The sequence below is a fragment of the Bombina bombina genome, chromosome 6 (genome assembly GCF_027579735.1).
Source record: "Bombina bombina isolate aBomBom1 chromosome 6, aBomBom1.pri, whole genome shotgun sequence".
NCBI lineage: Eukaryota > Metazoa > Chordata > Amphibia > Anura > Bombinatoridae > Bombina > Bombina bombina.
The window spans coordinates 299,411,646-299,432,418 of NC_069504.1; the positions used below are offsets into that span (position 1 = coordinate 299,411,646).

Below are 20,773 nucleotides of genomic sequence, written 5' to 3' on the forward strand. Positions count from 1 at the left end.
TGCTCCCCTCACTTGCCCTGTGCCTACTTCAGGCCCCACCTTCTCCCTCAGCCCCATCTCACCTAAAGCTCCTCGATCCCACTTCCCAACTGTGTCCCTCCATTAACCTGCCCTCTGGCCTCCAACAACCCCACACTGCCTCCTACTGCAACTCCCTCTTCCAGCTCCAGCCCATCCCCAGCCAAAGGAGAGTTCTCCCTCTCTGTTATCCCCGGCATGTCCTCAGGCCCATCTGGGCCTGTGCCCGCTGCTCACGCCTTTTTTTCAGTCCTGGTCTGATCAAGGCCCAGCCCCACCTCCTCTCTGGCCTTACCTGCCGCCCTGCTGCTCCCGACCGCCGTCATCCTCATGCTGCCGGCATCCACCTCACACACTGCCACCTGCTCCCGTCTGCTGGGTATAGCCTGTCTAGTGGCCTTGACCTCCTCTGCGGTTTGCCATGCTGCTCCTCCGGACCTTCCAGCTCTCTCACCATTCTGGATGGACTCGCTGCCGCCAGACACTCCTGTAGCCATGCTGTGCCCTTCTCCTCTGCAATCCTGCGCACTGCTGCCAACAAACCCTCCATGTTACCTCACAAGTCTCTGCAACCACAAGCCTGATCGCAACTTCACCTTGCCGTTGCAGCAACTTGAGAGACGGCTGAGACTTCCGCTCCAGCCTTAAACCGCTACAGACAGCCACACCCCCGATAAGCTCCACCCTCTTCATTAGCCATCATAGGGGTCAAGTTCCCCTCCGGCGATACTCTCCTCCAGTGGGTATATATCAAAAACACTTCTTTTTTCGTTGAGGATTGACTGTCTGTCTCCTCCTATTATTCTCTTTGGTACATTATCTTTCACTTAAAATTTTAGCAAGATTGTACATATTTTACTGTTTCACTGTTCAAAACACCTCCTGGTCTATGTACTGCAAAATGTTTTGCTACAGAAGTCTTGGGATATTCAAGTTCTAAAGACAACAAATGGTCTTGTATGCAATAGTATATTAACACTCACATTCTTCACAATTTATTAAATATACTGCATATTTTGTATTACAAGTCATACAGTCCCTTATCTAAAAATGTGCACCTGTTATTGTAGACTTGAATTTGTTGCCCATTTTGATATGTTGGCAACATTTACAAGAACGCCTCAACATTCGAAGCAACCTGATTTTCTAGTTAGCCAATTAGATTTAGATTTTATTTCTTGTTTTACTGAAAAACCCCTCTTTTAGATACTTCCTAAAGGTTTAGCCCTTCTAGACACAAATCTAACTCCTTGTTTCATGATATAATTCAATTTTGGATCTTTCTCTAATTAGGGAAGATATCCTATATAATAAATGGCCAAGTATGTTTGTCAGATGCAGTCATGCGCAGTAGAGACTGCACGTGACAAACATACATGGCCGTTTGGATCCTAACACTCAGCACTCAGCACAGAACAAGGCTAAAGCGTAGTGTCAGGGGGCGTGGCCGACGGGAGCATCACGATGGGGCGTGGTCGGATGCGATGAGGGGCGTGACCGGATGTGACGAGGGGCGTGGCCGGGCATGGCCGGTGGGTGCTGTCGCAATGGGGCGTGGCCGGGCGGGGTGCCATGATGGGGGCGTGGCCATAGAGGCAAAGGGTTTGAAAGACAGAGCCAGAGAGGGAGCAAGAGAGGGGGGGAGAAAGCCAAATAGAGTGGGGGGGAGAGAGCCAAATAGAGGGGGAAGAGAGCCAAAGGGGGGAGAGAGAGCCAAAGAGGGGGAAGAGAGCCAAAGAGGAGAGAGCAAAAGAGGAAAGAGAGCCAAAGAGGAGGGAGAGCAAAAGAGGGGAGAGAGCAAAAGAGGGGAGAGAGCCAAAGAGGGGAGAGAGCCAAAGAGGGGGGAAAAGAGAGCCAAAGTGGGGGGAGAGAGAGACAAAGAAGGGAGGAGAGAGACAAAGAGGGAGGAGAGAACAAAAGAGGGGGCAGAGAGAGCAAAAGAAAGGGGGGAGAGAGCCAAAGAGGGGAGAGAGAGCGCAAAGGAGAGGGGGAGAGAGTGCAAAAGAGAGGGGGGAGAGAAAGCAAAAGAGAAGGGGAGAGAAAGCAAAATAAAAAGGGGGGAGAGAGCAAGGGGTGGGACCGCTGTACTGCAAAAAATGGCCCGTGTACACGGGCTTTAGTACTAGTTTCTTTATAAAAACACTGATCATACCATATTGTCTACTATATTGAGTAGAAAAAGTTAAAACCTGTTAAAACCTTTCTCTCATAAGGTATATATATAGGTATATAGGTGTATATATATATATATATATATATATATATATATATATATATGAGATATAAGGTCCGAATTATCAAGCTCCGGATGGAGCTTGATGCTCCTTGTTCAGGCTCGCTGGAAACAGAAGTTATGAAGCAGCGGTCTAAAGACCGTTGCTCCATAAGTTGTCTGCCTGCTCTGAGGCGGTGGACAGAAAACAGCGTATGCTGTCCGCACTTATCGATGTGCAGCGGACATGATACACTACATCATATCATGTCCGCTCGCACTTTGATAAATATGCCCCATAGACTTATTGTATAGAAAATTAGCAAATCTAGGTGAGTATCCCCGCTTGCTTTCACCCAGAAGTACTCTGTATGCATTGTTTCCAAAGGAATTGGTAAGACATGCAACTTAGATATAAATAAATCCCATTCTGGACAACCGTTTCAAGTTTTTTGACTCTCATCAGCAGAAGGTAGGTTTAAGTTACTGCTAGGTGAAGCTTCTTTCCAGAGAAACAGCAATATTTATTTAAAGGGACAGTCTACCATAAAATTCTTATTGTTTTAAAAGATAGATAATCCCTTTATTACCCATTTCCCAGTTTTGCACAACCAGCACAGTTATATTAATATACTTTTTACCTCTATGATTACCTTGTATCTAAGCATCTTCTGACAGCCCCCTGATCACATGACTATTTATTTATTATTTATTGACTTGCATTTAGTACTGTGTTGTGCTAAATCTTAAATAATTCCTTGAGCGTGAACACAATGTTATCTATATGGCCCACATGAACTAGCAGTTACCTGTTGGGAAAAGCAAATAAAAAGCATGTGATTAAGAGGTTGTCTATAGAGCCTTTGAAACAGGTAGACATTTAGAGGTTTATATTTTATAAAGTATATTAATCTAACAATGTTGGTTGTGCAAAGCTGGGGAATGGGTAGTAAAGGCATTATCTATTTTTTTAAACAATAACATTTTTTGTGTAGACTGTCCCTTTAAGTTAGTGTGAAGATAAAACCATTAGATTAAAGGGACAGTCTACACCAGAATTTTTATTGTTTTAAAAGATAGATAATCCCTTTATTACCCATTCCCCAGTTTTGCATAACCAACACTGTTATATTCATACACTTTTAACCTCTGTGATTATCTTGTATCTAAGCCTCTGCAAACTGCCCCTTTATTTCAGCTATTTTGACAGACTTGCAGTTTAGCCAATCAGTGCCTGCTCCCAGATAACTTCACGTGCACAAGCACAGTGATATATATGAAATACATTAACTAACACCCTCTAGTGGTGAAAAACTGTTAAAATGCATTCTGAAAAGGGGTGGCCTTCAAGGACTAAGAAATTAGCATATGAACCTCCTACTTTAAAGAATTAATAAAATAATCCAAGAGCGCCAACTAGAGGCAAAGGAAGATTCTAACAGGAAAGTAAATAGCAGTCAAAACATTTATTTGAACATATAGTAAAACCATGGATTCATGTAACATATACTAAAATGAGATACAGTAAAACATATAGTTAAAAATACATAATCGGTACAGTAGAAAATAAAAAATACAATAAAAAATACAATAAAAAATACAATATTCGACAGATTAATATCAGCAATTACGGGGATAAACAGAATAAGAGTCACATTAAATGATCTCTTAAGAAGAACAAAAGTTTCTAAAAAAATGTCCAAAGGAATTGTGGTGCAATTCTTAGTTGTAACTAACAAGTCCAGAAATCCAGTGAAAAATCCAGTGGAAAAAACAGTGATGAAAAATCAAGTAAAAAATAGTATATATAAAATCCAATTGAAATAATCCAAGTGTATATATAAAGGTGTAATATGAACGGGGGATCCCCCTAACACTGGTGATAAGTGTAAAAATGTGTAAGATTGTGTGAAAGTGTCTGAAAAAATGAAAAAATGAAAAAGTAAAAAATAATAAAAAATAAGTAAATATTACTAAAATAAAATCCAAGTGATACTTAGTGAGAAAAAATATTGGTTATTAGTGAATGATCCTCTTTATAAATTTCTCCATATGGGTGATGATAATGGACTTATATGTGCTAGATGACTTTGCTTGGTCTTTGCAATGTAAACTTCGATTATCCCTGTAATTTAAATTTTTTTTTTAATTACAGGGATAATCGAAGTTTACATTGCAAAGACCAAGCAAAGTCTTTGCAATGTCTTTGCATATGGAGAAATTTATAAAGAGGATCATTCACTAATAACCAATATTTTTTCTCACTAAGTATCACTTGGATTTTATTTTAGTAATATTTACTTATTTTTTATTATTTTTAACTTTTTCATTTTTTCATTTTTTCAGACACTTTCACACAATCTTACACATTTTTACACTTATCACCAGTGTTAGGGGGATCCCCCGTTCATATTACACCTTTATATATACACTTGGATTATTTCAATTGGATTTTATATATACTATTTTTTACTTGATTTTTCATCACTGTTTTTTCCACTGGATTTTTCACTGGATTTCTGGACTTGTTAGTTACAACTAAGAATTGCACCACAATTCCTTTGGACATTTTTTTAGAAACTTTTGTTCTTCTTAAGAGATCATTTAATGTGACTCTTATTCTGTTTATCCCCGTAATTGCTGATATTAATCTGTCGAATATTGTATTTTTTATTGTATTTTTTATTGTATTTTTTATTTTCTACTGTACCGATTATGTATTTTTAACTATATGTTTTACTGTATCTCATTTTAGTATATGTTACATGAATCCATGGTTTTACTATATGTTCAAATAAATGTTTTGACTGCTATTTACTTTCCTGTTAGAATCTTCCTTTGCCTCTAGTTGGCGCTCTTGGATTATTTTATTAATTCTTTGTAATCTTATCAGGGTAAGCTAGATACCCTTTTATCCAGGAGCTGTGAGGAAGCAGGTTGAGCGCTGTCAGATTTTTTCTGTAAACAACCTCCTACTTTAAGCTTTCAACTAAGAATAACAAGAGAACAAAGCAAAACTGTTGATAAAAGTAAATTGGAAAATTGTTTAAAATTACATGCTCTATCTGAATCATGAACGTTTTTTTTGGCCTAGACTGTCCCTTTAAAAACCATCCTTCACCTAGCAGCAATATACTTGAAATCATGGTACAAATATAAAATATTTGGCCAGAAGTGTTTTAAGGCACCTGAGTTTATTTTTAAACACTGCTCATTTGGCTTATATGACCTTAAAAATTAGTTTAATAATATTAGCAAGAGTCTAAGGTATTATCTAGTAAATTAACTTACTTTAAAACAGGCAATGTAGGCATTTGAGAATTTACAGAAATTGAATTTAGATTTCAGGTAATGCAAATTGCTTAAAAGGGACATGAAACCCACATTTTTCTTTCATGATTTAGAAAGAGCATGACATTTTAAAAAAAAAAATCCAATTTACTTCTATTATCTAATTTGCTTCATTCTCTTGATATCCTTTGTTGAAAAGCATATCTAAATAGGATCAGTAGCTGCTAATCAGTAGCTATATATAAAATAAAGGTTAAATATGAGCGCAGGGTGATACACCAAACTCCTGAAAAGACCTAAAGGTCCCTAATATAGGCCAGAAAATAGTACTATGAAATAACAGAAAACAGGAGCGCTAAAAAGCTAAAGGTGACGTAACTCTAAACGTGAATATAATAAAACCAGGTATATCCTGCAAATAAAGTGCTATCAAAAACAAAATCTAAATGAATTCAAAGTGCTATTCATTAATGGTGTGTATACACAGTAGAAAACAAAATACTTAATATTTCAAGTTACAAAGGGTATCCCTTTAAACAGTACACTAGTGTTCTTAATATGTATAAGATACTGAGGTTGAAAAAAGAGACCAAATCTTACATTTAAAAAGGACTATGCCAATTTAATATACTTCATAAAGCATAAAAGAATGATATTAGACAATTCTCTTAAAAATTGTATAAATGCATAAAACTAACGGACGTCTCCGTTAAAAATAAAAATAAAACTCAGGTTGCCACCACATAAAAATATATATAGAGGAAGATCCGTTATTGTGGGCCAATGGAACTAATACAGTTCAAGTTGGAAAGATATCAGGAGTAAATTCCAAAGTTCATACTCTAAGTTAGCAATCAACCGCAGGCTTACCCCCACACTGTGTGTGCTGAAATCTCTGTGTTCAAAGTTACCGCCGTAGCGGGGTGACGTCACCTTTATGGGCGCTGTCCTGGATCGGCCTCCTGATTGGTCCTTTATCGGAGCGGCTTTAGAAGGTAACTGAAATTTCTGCTACCAAGGTATCTGCTCTTAAAGGACCACTGTAAGTTCAATGTAATTTAGCTTTAATATTTTATTTTATTCGTTTTAAACATTTTTTACATAGGATGTCATTAACACTTCCCTACCTGATCTCTGCAATCTTATTTGTAATAAATACATTTTTCCAAACCCACTCCGTGGGTATCTGCGGCTATTATCCAATCCGGTGTGCAAACCGCAGTTTGAAGATGGTGGACGTATTTTGAACAGCGCATGCGCGAAATTGCGCAACGTCACTCCTTTCCAGACCGGCTCCGACAAAGAAGACACGCTCTATCGATCTTACATAATAAGATCCTTGAGCGCATTGATAGGTAAGTCTAGCAGAATCTCCCTAGCTATAACGAGCATCATTACAAATTATTGAAATCGTACAATATATATCAAATTGTGAAGTATATTATTTTAATAGCAATATAATTAGAATTTTATATGATTGTTTTTTTATTTCAGCATAGAAAGCCTGGATACACGATCGCATCGATTGCGATTGAAAATGCGCAGGTGTTATTCCCAATGAGTTGCTTGGAATTACGGCTTCAGTCTGACAATATGCGCAATCGCTATTTGGGCCGATTTTGTGCGCATGCGATTGTGTACTAATTTGTAATATAATGAGATGCAAAAGCGGAGAAAACTATTGGTTTACTTTTACATACACGTATTTGCTAAAATTGTGGGCTGGATTACATGAAGTTATAGACGAAAAATTTAAAATGCTTTTAGAAGTAAATGGCGTTTCGATTTGCAAGAGTTTGAGGTTGGTTATTTTTATTTTATAAAAATGATTTAGAATATGTGTTTTATTTAGACCAAAAATTTGAAAAGTTTGTAATCCTTTAAGTGTATAACAACATGCAAGATACCTTTGAAGGAGTAATGTGTGAAAGAATTAGCTTTGTCCAATCCTCAAACTGAGGAGCTCTGATATTTCTCTGCGGAAAAGTTCCGTGCGGTAGTACCCTTGTCGGATTCTGTCGACCTTGCTTGCCAATAATGTCAGTCTCTGCCGGTCCAGCTGACAATTGCAGATTCTTTGTTATATCAAGGGTAACGACTTCCAACAGCAATGCACACTCACAAGTGTAGCTCCAGCTTAGAATGTGAATAAATAACTATAGTTGTGACTTCATCAATAAGTTTCTCCCTATACAGGGCTTTTTCAAGATCAGTAGCTACACATAGATGCCTCGTGTGATTGGCTCTCCCATGTGCATTGCTATTTCTTCAACAAAGTATATCTAAAGAATAAAGCAAATTAGATAATAGAAGTAAATTGCAATGTTGTTTAAAGGGACACTGAACTCAATTTTTTTATTTTGTGATTCAGATAGAGCATGACATTTTAAGGAACTTTCTAATTTACTCCTATTATCAAATTTTATTCATTCTCTTGGTATCTTTATTTGAACTGCAAGAATGTAAGTTTAGATGCCGGCCCATGTTTAGTGAACAACCTGGGTTGTCCTTGCTGATTGGTGGATAAATTCATCCACCAATAAAAAAGTGCTGTCCACAGTTCTGAAACAAACAAAAACTTAGAAGCCTTCTTTTTCAAATAAAGATAGCAAGAGAACAAAGCAAAATTGATAATAGGAGTACATTAGAAAGTTGCTTAAAATTGCCTGCTCTAACTGAATCACAAAAGAAAAAATTTGGGTTCAGTGTCCCTTTAACATTGTATTCTCTTTGATCACTGTCACTGTTTATGAATGCTTTTCACCTGTGTAAGATGAAACTAATGACAAATTCTCTATGTGCTGCAATTAAAATACCAGAGGCAGAAAAGCCTAATGCAGTACAGTTCTAACTTTTATTCAACTGCAAGTGCTTTCTTTAATCTCATAGAAGGTATTAGAGTTTATATTGAAATGCCGTCTAGTTTAGTTAGAGAACTTGGACCAATTGTTCTTGGACCAATTGTTCTTGGTTCAAATAACTTAAGCAAAGCTTCGTAGCAAACAAGCTAGTCCCAGAGTTTAAAGGGACACTCAATTTAAAAAAAACTTTCCAATTCACTTTCATTATCTAAATGTGCAGAATCTTTATATATTCACACTTTCTGAGGCACCAAATCCTACTGAGCATGTGCAAGATTCACAGAATATACACATATGCATTTTGGTATGGGCTGAAGGCTGTCACGTGAGGCAGTAGGAGGGAAAATAGAAATTAGTTAAAAATAAATGTACTACTCATTTGAAATTTGAACAAAGTGCTTTTACATTGCCTTTTTATTATCCATTTACTGATTATGCTAGTCCACTGTGTGTAGTGATCCTTTAAGTCCTTAGACAATAACAAAAGCAGAAAAGTTTTTTGGGTAAACTTTTTTTATCACTAGAAATGTAGAATTTTAATTGTAAACCTCTTCCCTTCAATATATATATATATATATATATATATATATATATATATATATATATATATATATATATATATATATATATATATATATATATATATATATATGTATATATATATATATATATATATATATATATATATATATATATATATATATATATATACATACACACACACACACACACACTATCTCACAAAAGTGAGTATACCCCTCACATTTTTGTAAATATTTTATTATATCTTTTTATGTGGCAACACTGAAGAAATTACACTTTGCTAAAATGTAAAGTAGTGAGTGTACAGCCTGTATAACAGTGTAAATTTGCTGTCCGCTCAAAATAACGCAACACACAGACATTATTGTCTAAACCGTTGGCAAAAAAAGTGAGTACATCCCTAAGTGGAAATGTCCAAATTGGGCCCAAAGTGTCAATATTTTGTGTGGCCACCATTATTTTCCAGTGCTGCCTTAACCCTCTTGGGCATGGAGTTCATCAGAGCTTCACAGGTTGCCACTGGAGTCCTCTTCCACTCTTCCATGACCACATCACAGAGCTGGTGGATGTTAGAGACCTTGCACTCTCCCACCTTCCGTTTGAGGATGCCCCACAGATGCTCAATAGGGTTTAACTCTGGAGACATGCTTGGCCAGTCCATCACCTTTACCCTCAGCTTCTTTAGCAAGGCAGTGGTAATCTTGGAGGTGTGTTTGGGGTCATTATCATACGGAATACTGCCCTGTGGCCCATTCTCCAAAGGGAGGAGATCATGCTCTGCTTCAGTATGTCACAGTACATGTTGGCATTCGTAGTTCCCTCAATGAACTGTAGCTCCCCAGTGCCTGCAGCACTCATGCAAGCCCAGACCATGGCACTCCCACCACCATGCTTGACTGTAGGAAAGACACATTTGTCTTTGTACTCATCACCTGGTCGTCGCCACGCATTCTTGACACCATCTGAACCAAATAAGTTTATCTTGGTCTCATCGGCCACACAACATGGTTCCAGTAATCCATGTCCTTAGTCTGCTTGTCTTCAGCAAACTGTTTGCAGGCTTTCTTGTGCATCATCTTTAGAAGAGGCTTCCTTCTGGGACGACAGCCATGCAGACCAATTTGATGCAGTGTGCGGCGTATGGTCTGAGCACTGATAGGCTGAACCCCCACCCCTTCAACCTCTGCAGCAATGCTGGCAGCACTCATACGTCTATTTCCCAAAGACAACCTCTGGATATGACACTGAGCATGTGCACTCAACTTCTTTGGTCGACTATGGCGAGGCATGTTCTGAGTGGAACCTGTCCTGTGAAACCACTGTATGGTCTTGCCCACCGTGCTGCAGCTCCATTTCAGGGCCTTGACAATCTTCTTATTGACTAGGCCATCTTTATGTAGAGCAACATTTCATTTTTTCACATCCTCAGTGAGTTCTTTGCCATGAGGTGACATGTTGAACTTCCATAGACCAGTATGAGAGAGTATGAGAGCAATAACACCAAATTTAACACACCTGCTCCCCATTCAGACCTGAGACCTTGTAGCACTAACGAGTCACATGACACTGGGGAGGGAAAATGACTAATTTCCACTTAGGGGTGTACTCACTTTTGTTGCCAACGGTTTAGACATTAATGGCTGTGTGTTGAGTTATTTTGAGGGGACAGCAAATTTATACTGTTTTAAAGGCTGTACACTCACTACTTTACATTGTAGCAAAGTGTCACATGAAAAGATATAATAAAATATTTACAAAAATGTGAGGGGTTTACTCACTTTTGTGAGATACTGTATGTATATATATATATATATATATATATATATATATATATATATATATATATATATATATATATATATATATATATATATATATACAGGGAGTGCAGAATTATTAGGCAAGTTGTATTTTTGAGGATTAATTTTATTATTGAACAACAACCATGTTCTCAATGAACCCAAAAAACTCATTAATATCAAAGCTGAATATTTTTGGAAGTAGTTTTTAGTTTGTTTTTAGTTTTAGCTATTTTAGGGGGATATCTGTGTGTGCAGGTGACTATTACTGTGCATAATTATTAGGCAACTTAACAAAAAACAAATATATACCCATTTCAATTATTTATTTTTACCAGTGAAACCAATATAACATCTCAACATTCACAAATATACATTTCTGACATTCAAAAACAAAACAAAAACAAATCAGTGACCAATATAGCCACCTTTCTTTGCAAGGACACACAAAAGCCTGCCATCCATGGATTCTGTCAGTGTTTTGATCTGTTCACCATCAACATTGCGTGCAGCAGCAGCCACAGCCTCCCAGACACTGTTCAGAGAGGTGTACTGTTTTCCCTCCTTGTAAATCTCACATTTGCTGATGGACCACAGGTTCTCAATGGGGTTCAGATCAGGTGAACAAGGAGGCCATGTCATTAGATTTTCTTCTTTTATACCCTTTCTTGCCAGCCACGCTGTGGAGTACTTGGACGCGTGTGATGGAGCATTGTCCTGCAAGAAAATCATGTTTTTCTTGAAGGATGCAGACTTCTTCCTGTACCACTGCTTGAAGAAGGTGTCTTCCAGAAACTGGCAGTAGGACTGGGAGTTGAGCTTGACTCCATCCTCAACCCGAAAAGGCCCCACAAGCTCATCTTTGATGATACCAGCCCAAACCAGTACTCCACCTCCACCTTGCTGGCGTCTGAGTCCGACTGAAGCTCTCTGCCCTTTACCAATCCAGCCACGGGCCCATCCATCTGGCCCATCAAGACTCACTCTCATTTCATCAGTCCATAAAACCTTAGAAAAATCAGTCTTGAGATATTTCTTGGCCCAGTCTTGACGTTTCAGCTTGTGTGTCTTGTTCAGTGGTGGTCGTCTTTCAGCCTTTCTTACCTTGGCCATGTCTCTGAGTATTGCACACCTTGTGCTTTTGGGCACTCCAGTGATGTTGCAGCTCTGAAATATGGCCAAACTGGTGGCAAGTGGCATCTTGGCAGCTGCACGCTTGACTTTTCTCAGTTCATGGGCAGTTATTTTGTGCCTTGGTTTTTCCACACGCTTCTTGCGACCCTGTTGACTATTTTGAATGAAACGCTTGATTGTTCGATGATCACGCTTCAGAAGCTTTGCAATTTTAAGAGTGCTGCATCCCTCTGCAAGATATCTCACTATTTTTTACTTTTCTGAGCCTGTCAAGTCCTTCTTTTGACCCATTTTGCCAAAGGAAAGGAAGTTGCCTAATAATTATGCACACCTGATATAGGGTGTTGATGTCATTAGACCACACCCCTTCTCATTACAGAGATGCACATCACCTAATATGCTTAATTGGTAGTAGGCTTTCGAGCCTATACAGCTTGGATTAAGACAACATGCATAAAGAGGATGATGTGGTCAAAATACTAATTTGCCTAATAATTGCACTCCCTGTATATATATATATAAAGAAGAGGATTGTGTATCAAGCGCTGTCTAAATCCTGGAAGAGATTATTTTCCTGGTTAGAAGGGTGAGGGATGCCTATGAGCTGCTGTGTTCTAAAGGGTATACTTGAAACCACTATGAAGTATGGTAGGTAAAACGTAGAGGAAGAGATAGAACAAGTGCTATAAGGTCCCAAAAAATATGGAGACAAATCCCACTATTACTATATTGTTAGGATCGGTATAGTGTGTAGCTGATGGCGGAATATCTTGTAATGGATTAATTTGACCTTACTGTTGTGAATAATTGTAAGATCAGTTTACTAAAGGTAATACGGATAATCGATTTCCATTTGTGGCATATATGAATCAATTTAAGATGTAGGACACAGTAAGCACTGGCTATAGTCACTTTTTATGAAAACAGCGCTGGTGTGTTGAGTCTAGATACTTAAAAAACAAAGTTTATTGTGTATGTTAAAAGCACAAAACATATAAGGATCATACAGTACACAAAAGCCAAAGCTAATTTTATCTGGGTCTGGGATGCTGACTAAAACTAACTCGTTGAAAATATGTTAAAATCAGGTCCCAAACCGTGTGGATATCCAGAAAAATGGGGAATCGAAAAAATTAATAAAAATTAATAAAAATGGTATATTAATTTTGCCAGTGAAGCCTACTGATTGATGCGCAGACTAATAAAGACTAAAAAAGACTAAAAATCAGAGAAAAAATGGATAATATCTTAAAAATATCAAAAAATATTTCTGCGATATAAAAAAAATGCCCCAAATTTATGAAACAATTGATCTCTAAAATGCAAAGAAATGTTAAATTTCTAAGTGTAACTTTTCTACTAATATTATTAAATGGTTAAAAGTGGACTATATTTCTATTCCATAGTTCAATTTGTGGTAGTTTGTTCTATTAATATGCATGTGTGCAATTAATTGATGAAAAATATATACGTGTATACAGTATATATTATATGCATACAAAGAGAGAAGCGCTCTACCAGGAACGAACAACAGCTCAGTGACTTGTTCTATGGCGATTTACCACCCGGAAGCAGCCTCTTTTAGACCAGTGTGCTTTTCACAGAAGAAAACTTTCCTGAAGTATATCAGTCTGATCCCGCCAAGTAAGGTCAGTCCAGCCCCGAAATACCAGGCAATTCTCCTCTGAACAAGGAACATGACAACCCCAGACGATCGTTTCGGCCTCCTATGGGCCTCGTCAGTGAGGTGCAGCCACATTCCTCTAAGCACACTGGGCAAGGAGTCCACGTCTGGTTTCCCCCATCACCCATAGGGAGACTTCCCCAGGGTCATAATAATTTGCATACAAAGAGAGAAGCGCTCTACCAGGAACGAACAACAGCTCAGTGGCTTGTTCTATGGCGATTTACCACCCGGAAGCAGCCTCTTTTAGACCAGTGTGCTTTTCACAGAAGAAAACTTTCCTGAAGTATATCAGTCTGATCCCGCCAAGTAAGGTCAGTCCAGCCCCGAAATACCAGGCAATTCTCCTCTGAACAAGGAACATGACAACCCCAGACGATCGTTTCGGCCTCCTATGGGCCTCGTCAGTGAGGTGCAGCCACATTCCTCTAAGCACACTGGGCAAGGAGTCCACGTCTGTTTTCCCCCATCACCCATAGGGAGACTTCCCCAGGGTCATAATAATTTGCATACAAAGAGAGAAGCGCTCTACCAGGAACGAACAACAGCTCAGTGGCTTGTTCTATGGCGATTTACCACCCGGAAGCAGCCTCTTTTAGACCAGTGTGCTTTTCCCAGGAGAAAACTTTCCTGAAGTATATCAGTCTGATCCCGCCAAGTAAGGTCAGTCCAGCCCCGAAATACCAGGCAATTCTCCTCTGAACAAGGAACATGACAACCCCAGACGATCGTTTCGGCCTCCTATGGGCCTCGTCAGTGAGGTGCAGCCACATTCCTCTAAGCACACTGGGCAAGGAGTCCACGTCTGGTTTCCCCCATCACCCATAGGGAGACTTCCCCAGGGTCATAATAATTTGCATACAAAGAGAGAAGCGCTCTACCAGGAACGAACAACAGCTCAGTGGCTTGTTCTATGGCGATTTACCACCCGGAAGCAGCCTCTTTTAGACCAGTGTGCTTTTCACAGGAGAAAACTTTCCTGAAGTATATCAGTCTGATCCCGCCAAGTAAGGTCAGTCCAGCCCCGAAATACCAGGCAATTCTCCTCTGAACAAGGAACATGACAACCCCAGACGATCGTTTCGGCCTCCTATGGGCCTCGTCAGTGAGGTGCAGCCACATTCCTCTAAGCACACTGGGCAAGGAGTCCACGTCTGGTTTCCCCCATCACCCATAGGGAGACTTCCCCAGGGTCATAATAATTTGCATACAAAGAGAGAAGCGCTCTACCAGGAACGAACAACAGCTCAGTGGCTTGTTCTATGGCGATTTACCACCCGGAAGCAGCCTCTTTTAGACCAGTGTGCTTTTCACAGAAGAAAACTTTCCTGAAGTATATCAGTCTGATCCCGCCAAGTAAGGTCAGTCCAGCCCCGAAATACCAGGCAATTCTCCTCTGAACAAGGTACATGACAACCCCAGACGATCGTTTCGGCCTCCTATGGGCCTCGTCAGTGAGGTGCAGCCACATTCCTCTAAGCACACTGGGCAAGGAGTCCACGTCTGGTTTCCCCCATCACCCATAGGGAGACTTCCCCAGGGTCATAATAATTTGCATACAAAGAGAGAAGCGCTCTACCAGGAACGACGAACAACAGCTCAGTGGCTTGTTCTATGGTGATTTACCACCCGGAAGCAGCCTCTTTTAGACCAGTGTGCTTTTCACAGAAGAAAACTTTCCTGAAGTATATCAGTCTGATCCCGCCAAGTAAGGTCAGTCCAGCCCCGAAATACAAGGCAATTCTCCTCTGAACAAGGAACATGACAACCCCAGACGATCGTTTCGGCCTCCTATGGGCCTCGTCAGTGAGGTGCAGCCACATTCCTCTAAGCAAGTAAGTCTCCCTATCAGTCTGATCCCGCCAAGTAAGGTCAAATCCTGATAGAAATAGAGATATAGAAATAGATATTGGAATGGGCTTGATAAATAGATTATATTTATTAATTTAATATATATACACGTATTTATTTTCCATCAATTAATTGCACACAAACTACCACAAATTGGACTATGGAATAGAAATATAGTCCACTTTTAACTATTTGATAATATTAGTAGAATAATACAGTAATACATTCCTTTATAAAAATTCTAAATAAACAAAAACAAAATATTAATCAATGGTCTTGGATTTAAATAAACAAACATTGAATAAACTATATGGAGGCACTTCCGGTTTTCTAAAATAAAAAGAGACCCAGGATGGAAGTGGATCTATTCTCTGACGAAGTGGGAATAGGATCCATGAAACGCGTAAGTTATCACGATATGAGTGACGTGACTTCCGGTTTTCGCAACAGATCAACTTCTGGTTTCTTTGAAACCAAACACGCAGCGTGTTTTTTTGGCTCCTTCATTTTATACACCAACGACTGTGCAGTCTATCAGATAAGTTACACTTACTAATTTAACATTTCTTTGCATTTTATAGATCAATTGTTTCATAAATTTAAGGCATTTTTTTATATCGCAGAAATATTTTTTTATATATTTTTAAGATATTATCCTTTTTTTCTCTGATTTTTAGTCTTTTTTAGTCTTTATCAGTCTGCGCATCAATCAGTAGGCTTCACTGGCAAAATTAATATACCATTTTTTATAAATTTTTTCGATTCCCCGTTTATATATATTTTTTTATAATTGATGGTATTAGTTTAATGTCCCTTTAAGTCTACATTTAGACATATTCAATTATTTTATAACTTTTAATGTTTAAATTTATTTTTCTCTCACAAAGTTGTGCTCTGTCTGTATGAAGAGCCATTGAATATACCTTTGTTTGAAATTTACAATTAAAAAGATTATATTTTACATATTCATTTTTTTTTTCAGAACCATTGGATTGATTGTTCTTTTCTCACAATACCTCAGAAACATAGAATTACCAACAATAATTTATAACAAAGGAAAATGGAAAATCAGTAAATACCCTGTTTTCAAGCTATTTCCTGTAAGTAAATTTGTAGTTATAAAAAGGCAAAAGAGCTAGGTATGGGATTAATATTGCTTTTTTTTGTTGTTTATTATTATTTTTTAGGAGTAAGTGTAGCTAAAAAACTTTATACTTAAGTATAGAACAGGTTTGAGTAATCCAAGGCCCAGGAGCCATTCTTTAAAACATTTTAGGTTCTTATAATCAAGTTGCATGAGTGAGCCTGCAGCCAATAGTTAAGAAGCCATGGTTATCAAACCTTTTTAACTTATACACCATCTCGGAGTTGCAGTCAGTTCCACTGGCGTGATTGACAGCCCCTGCTTGCGCATGATTGCCCATAATTAGTTAAATGTTTCGATTAAAAGTATTTATCAAAATTCTTGTGTGACCTCACATGTGAAAATGTTGGATAACAATGGTTTAAACGAGTTTTGTGACATAACTAATAATACAATAAACTAAATTATTCATATTACCATGGAGTAAAAAACATATCTCAACAATCAGATGAAGCAGTTCTACAAACCACGTACATAGTTGCCAACTGTCCACTTATTCATGGGGCGATCCTGTTTTTGTCCTGCTGTCCCAGCAATGCTGTATAGCAATGTAAACATTTGTCCTGATGTGTGGGCTTGGCTTAGATGTCTTTGTGGGAATCAGATATTAAAAAGGACAGGAAACTCGTAAACTTTCTGTATACCATTGTATAGAACAGTACATTATAAAGTATATTGCAATATGAAATCATTATCAATTATTTTTAGTTTTTCAGCATTTTACCTTTTAAAAAGCTATTCCACACCCTTCAGAACCAAACGTGAAACTGCCAATAATTTAGATTGTGTGCACATATCATAATCTTCCATCATGACCGCTAGTACATGCGCATTATAAGCTGTACAGCTCTGCAACATCACAGTAATGTTCATATAGTTCCAGACATGGAGGCCTATTTACTAAAGGTTTTGTGGACCTGATCTGACAGTGCAGATCAGGTCCGCAAGACCTCGCTGAATGCGGAGAGCAATACGCTCTCCGTATTCCGCATTGCACCTGCAGCTCACAAGAGGCCAATGGGCCATCGGCAGGGGGTGTCAATCAACTCGATCGTACTCAATCTGGTTGAATTCTGGTGATTCTGCTCAGAGCAGAGGGACAGGGTTATGGAGCAGTTATGGAGCAGCGGTCTATGCTGTTTCTGGTGAGTCTGAAGACTCGCCAGAAACACGGGCCCACAAGCTCCTTACGGAGCTTGATAAATGGGCCTTATTGTGTCACTGTGATCAAGCAGGCTGGAAGAAGGGGTGTTAAATGGACATAAAAGTTGGGATAGAGACAAAATATAATAATATGTACTTTAATTACTTTACCAGCAAATTTATACTGCAGTGCCTCGCCATTAACACTTTCTTTTAAGTGTCCGAATTTTACAGCTCTAACTCTCCCCACACAATTCCGTTTATGGCTGCATATATATCCACCATTGATATGGTAGAATGCAAGACTTTAACAGTCATTGTCTGCTGTAAACTCAGTTAAAATACAATGCCTGTGTTTCTGATGTTAAACACTGATAAGGGTGGGTGGATCGATCTATTCCAGAAAGCATAGCTATGTAAGTCATTTTGCTTATTTTTGAAAATTATTTTAAATACTTGCCAGCAATTTTTTTTTTAATGCAAACTATTTATACTTAATTAGCCCTTTTAGAATATGCACAGATCTCAACCTGTTTTATGGCACTTTAACTTTAAGTGTTAGACACTGCTGGATGTTTCCAAAGCAACTGTCTAGTTGCCAGAACACAGTGCATACTCATAGCGTTTAGTTTTACTGCATTGATCGGTTGTGTTGTTTCTTATTAAAGCAAGTATTTGGAACATATTTCTACAACAATATATTAAATAATTATATATAAATGTATAATCATCTTTACAAAACATTTGGTAGGAATATATTCACATAGCAAAATGTATTGAAAATGTTATTAAAGCAATATTATTTTAAAGGGATAATCAAGTCCAAAAAAACTTTCATGATTCAGATAGGGCATGTCATTTTAAACAACTTACCAATTTACTTTTATCACCAATTTTGCTTTGTTCTCTTGGTATTCTTAGTTGAAAGCTAAACCTAGGAGGTTCATATGCTAATTTCTAAGACCTTGAAGGCCGCCTCTAATCTAAATGCATTTTGATAGTTTTTCACCACTAGAGGGCATTAGTTCACGTGTTTCATATAGATAAAATTGAGTTCATGCTCGTGAATTTACCATGGAGACAGCTCTGATTGGCTAAAATGCAAGTCTGTCAAAAGAACTGAAATAAGGGGGCAGTCTGCTGAGGCTTAGATACAAGGTAATTACAGAGGTAAAATGTGTATAATTATAACTGTGTTGGTTATGCAAAACTGGGGAATTGGTAATTAAGGGATTATCTATATTTTAAAACAACAAAAATTCTGGTGTTGACAGTCCCTTTAATGTATAATAAATTATAACATCTCCAAAACTTTTCATGGGCAGCATGCGCTTTATAAAAAATAACTAAATGCAGGGGCTGTCAATCACAGATTCCCACCACACTGCCCAATTTTAAATGTTAGTAAAATAAATAAATGTAAGGTCTGTCAATCCCATAGTTACAAGTCACTGCGTAATTAGCAAATTAAACTTTCTCAAGAATGCCCCCCTGTAGACAGTTATCCTTGCGCAAACTACGGCTAGCCATGAAATAGATAGTGATTGGCTTTTTATTCAAGAGTGCCAGAGTTAGGGATGGGCGAATGTTTCGCAACATTCGAAAAACGGCACGAATTTTAACACATTCGTTCGTTCGAATCGAATTTCGAATGTTTACATAACATTCTAACATTCGATTTTCGAATATTTGGTTTCGAATTTTACGATTACATTCGAAAATATTCGAATTAGAAAAATTCGAATTTAGATTGTAATAGTATTTCTAATGCTTTTTCTTTAAATGTTATATTCGAATTATGCAATATTCGAATTCGAAAAATTTGAATTTAGATTGTAATAGTATTTCTAATGCTTTTTCTTTAAATGTAATATTCGAATTATGCAATATTCGAATTCGAAAAATTCGAATTTAGATTGTAATAGTATTTCTAATGCTTTTTCTTTAAATGTAATATTCGAATTATGCAATACGTGTATTCGAATTCGAAAAATTCGAATTTAGATTGTAATAGTATTTCTAATGCTTTTTCTTTAAATGTAATATTCGAATTATGCAATACGTGTATTCGAATTCGAAAAATTCGAATTTAGATTGTAATAGTATTTCTAATGCTTTTTCTTTAAATGTAATATTCGAATTATGCAATACGTGTATTCGAATTCGAAAAATTCGAATTTAGATTGTAATAGTATTTCTAATGCTTTTTCTTTAAATGTAATATTCGAATTATGCAATATTCGAATTTGAAAAATTCGAATTAAGACTGTAATAGTATTTCTAATGCTTTTTCTTTAAATGTAATATTCGAATTATGCAATACGTGTATTCGAATTCGAAAAATTCGAATTTAGATTGTAATAGTATTTCTAATGCTTTTTCTTTAAATGTAATATTCAAATTATGCAATATTCGAATTTGAAAAATTCGAATTTAGATTGTAATAGTATTTCTAATGCTTTTTCTTTAAATGTAATATTCGAATTATGCAATATTCGAATTCGAAAAATTCAAATTTAGATTGTAATAGTATTTCTAATGCTTTTTCTTTAAATGTAATATTCAAATTATGCAATACGTGTATTCGAATTCAAAAAATTCGAATTTAGATTGTAATAGTATTTCTAATGCTTTTTCTTTAAAAGTAATATTCGAATTATGCAATACGTGTATTCGAATTCGAAAAATTCAAATTTAGATTGTAATAGTATTTCTAATGCTTTTTCTTTAAATGTAATATTAGAATTATGCAATACGTGTATTCGAATTCGAAAAATTCGAATTTAGATTGTAATAGTATTTCTAATGCTTTTTCTTTAAATGTAATATTCGAATTATGCAATACGTGTATTCGAATTCGAAAAATTCGAATTTAGATTGTAATAGTATTTCTAATGCTTTTAAATGTAATATTCGAATTATGCAATATTCGAATTCGACAAATTCGAATTTATATTCGAATTCGAAAAATTCGAATTTATATTCGAATTCGAAAAATTCGAATTTCGAATGTAGACATTCGATATAATTATAAACATTCGAATTCGAAAGTGACATTCGAAAACTGTAAATAACATTCGATTTTCGAATTTT

The 20,773-nt window shown here is 37.2% G+C and overlaps 1 protein-coding gene across 1 annotated transcript in view; it reads left to right on the forward strand.

Annotated features, from left to right (window-relative positions):
• LOC128664402 (solute carrier family 23 member 2-like) overlaps positions 1 to 20,773 on the forward strand; it is a 391,187-nt gene that overhangs the window by 66,757 nt on the left and 303,657 nt on the right. The window contains exon 5 of the mRNA XM_053719234.1: positions 16,376 to 16,493. Coding sequence (XP_053575209.1) covers positions 16,376 to 16,493 — 118 coding nt within the window. The remainder of the gene's footprint in view (positions 1 to 16,375; positions 16,494 to 20,773) is intronic.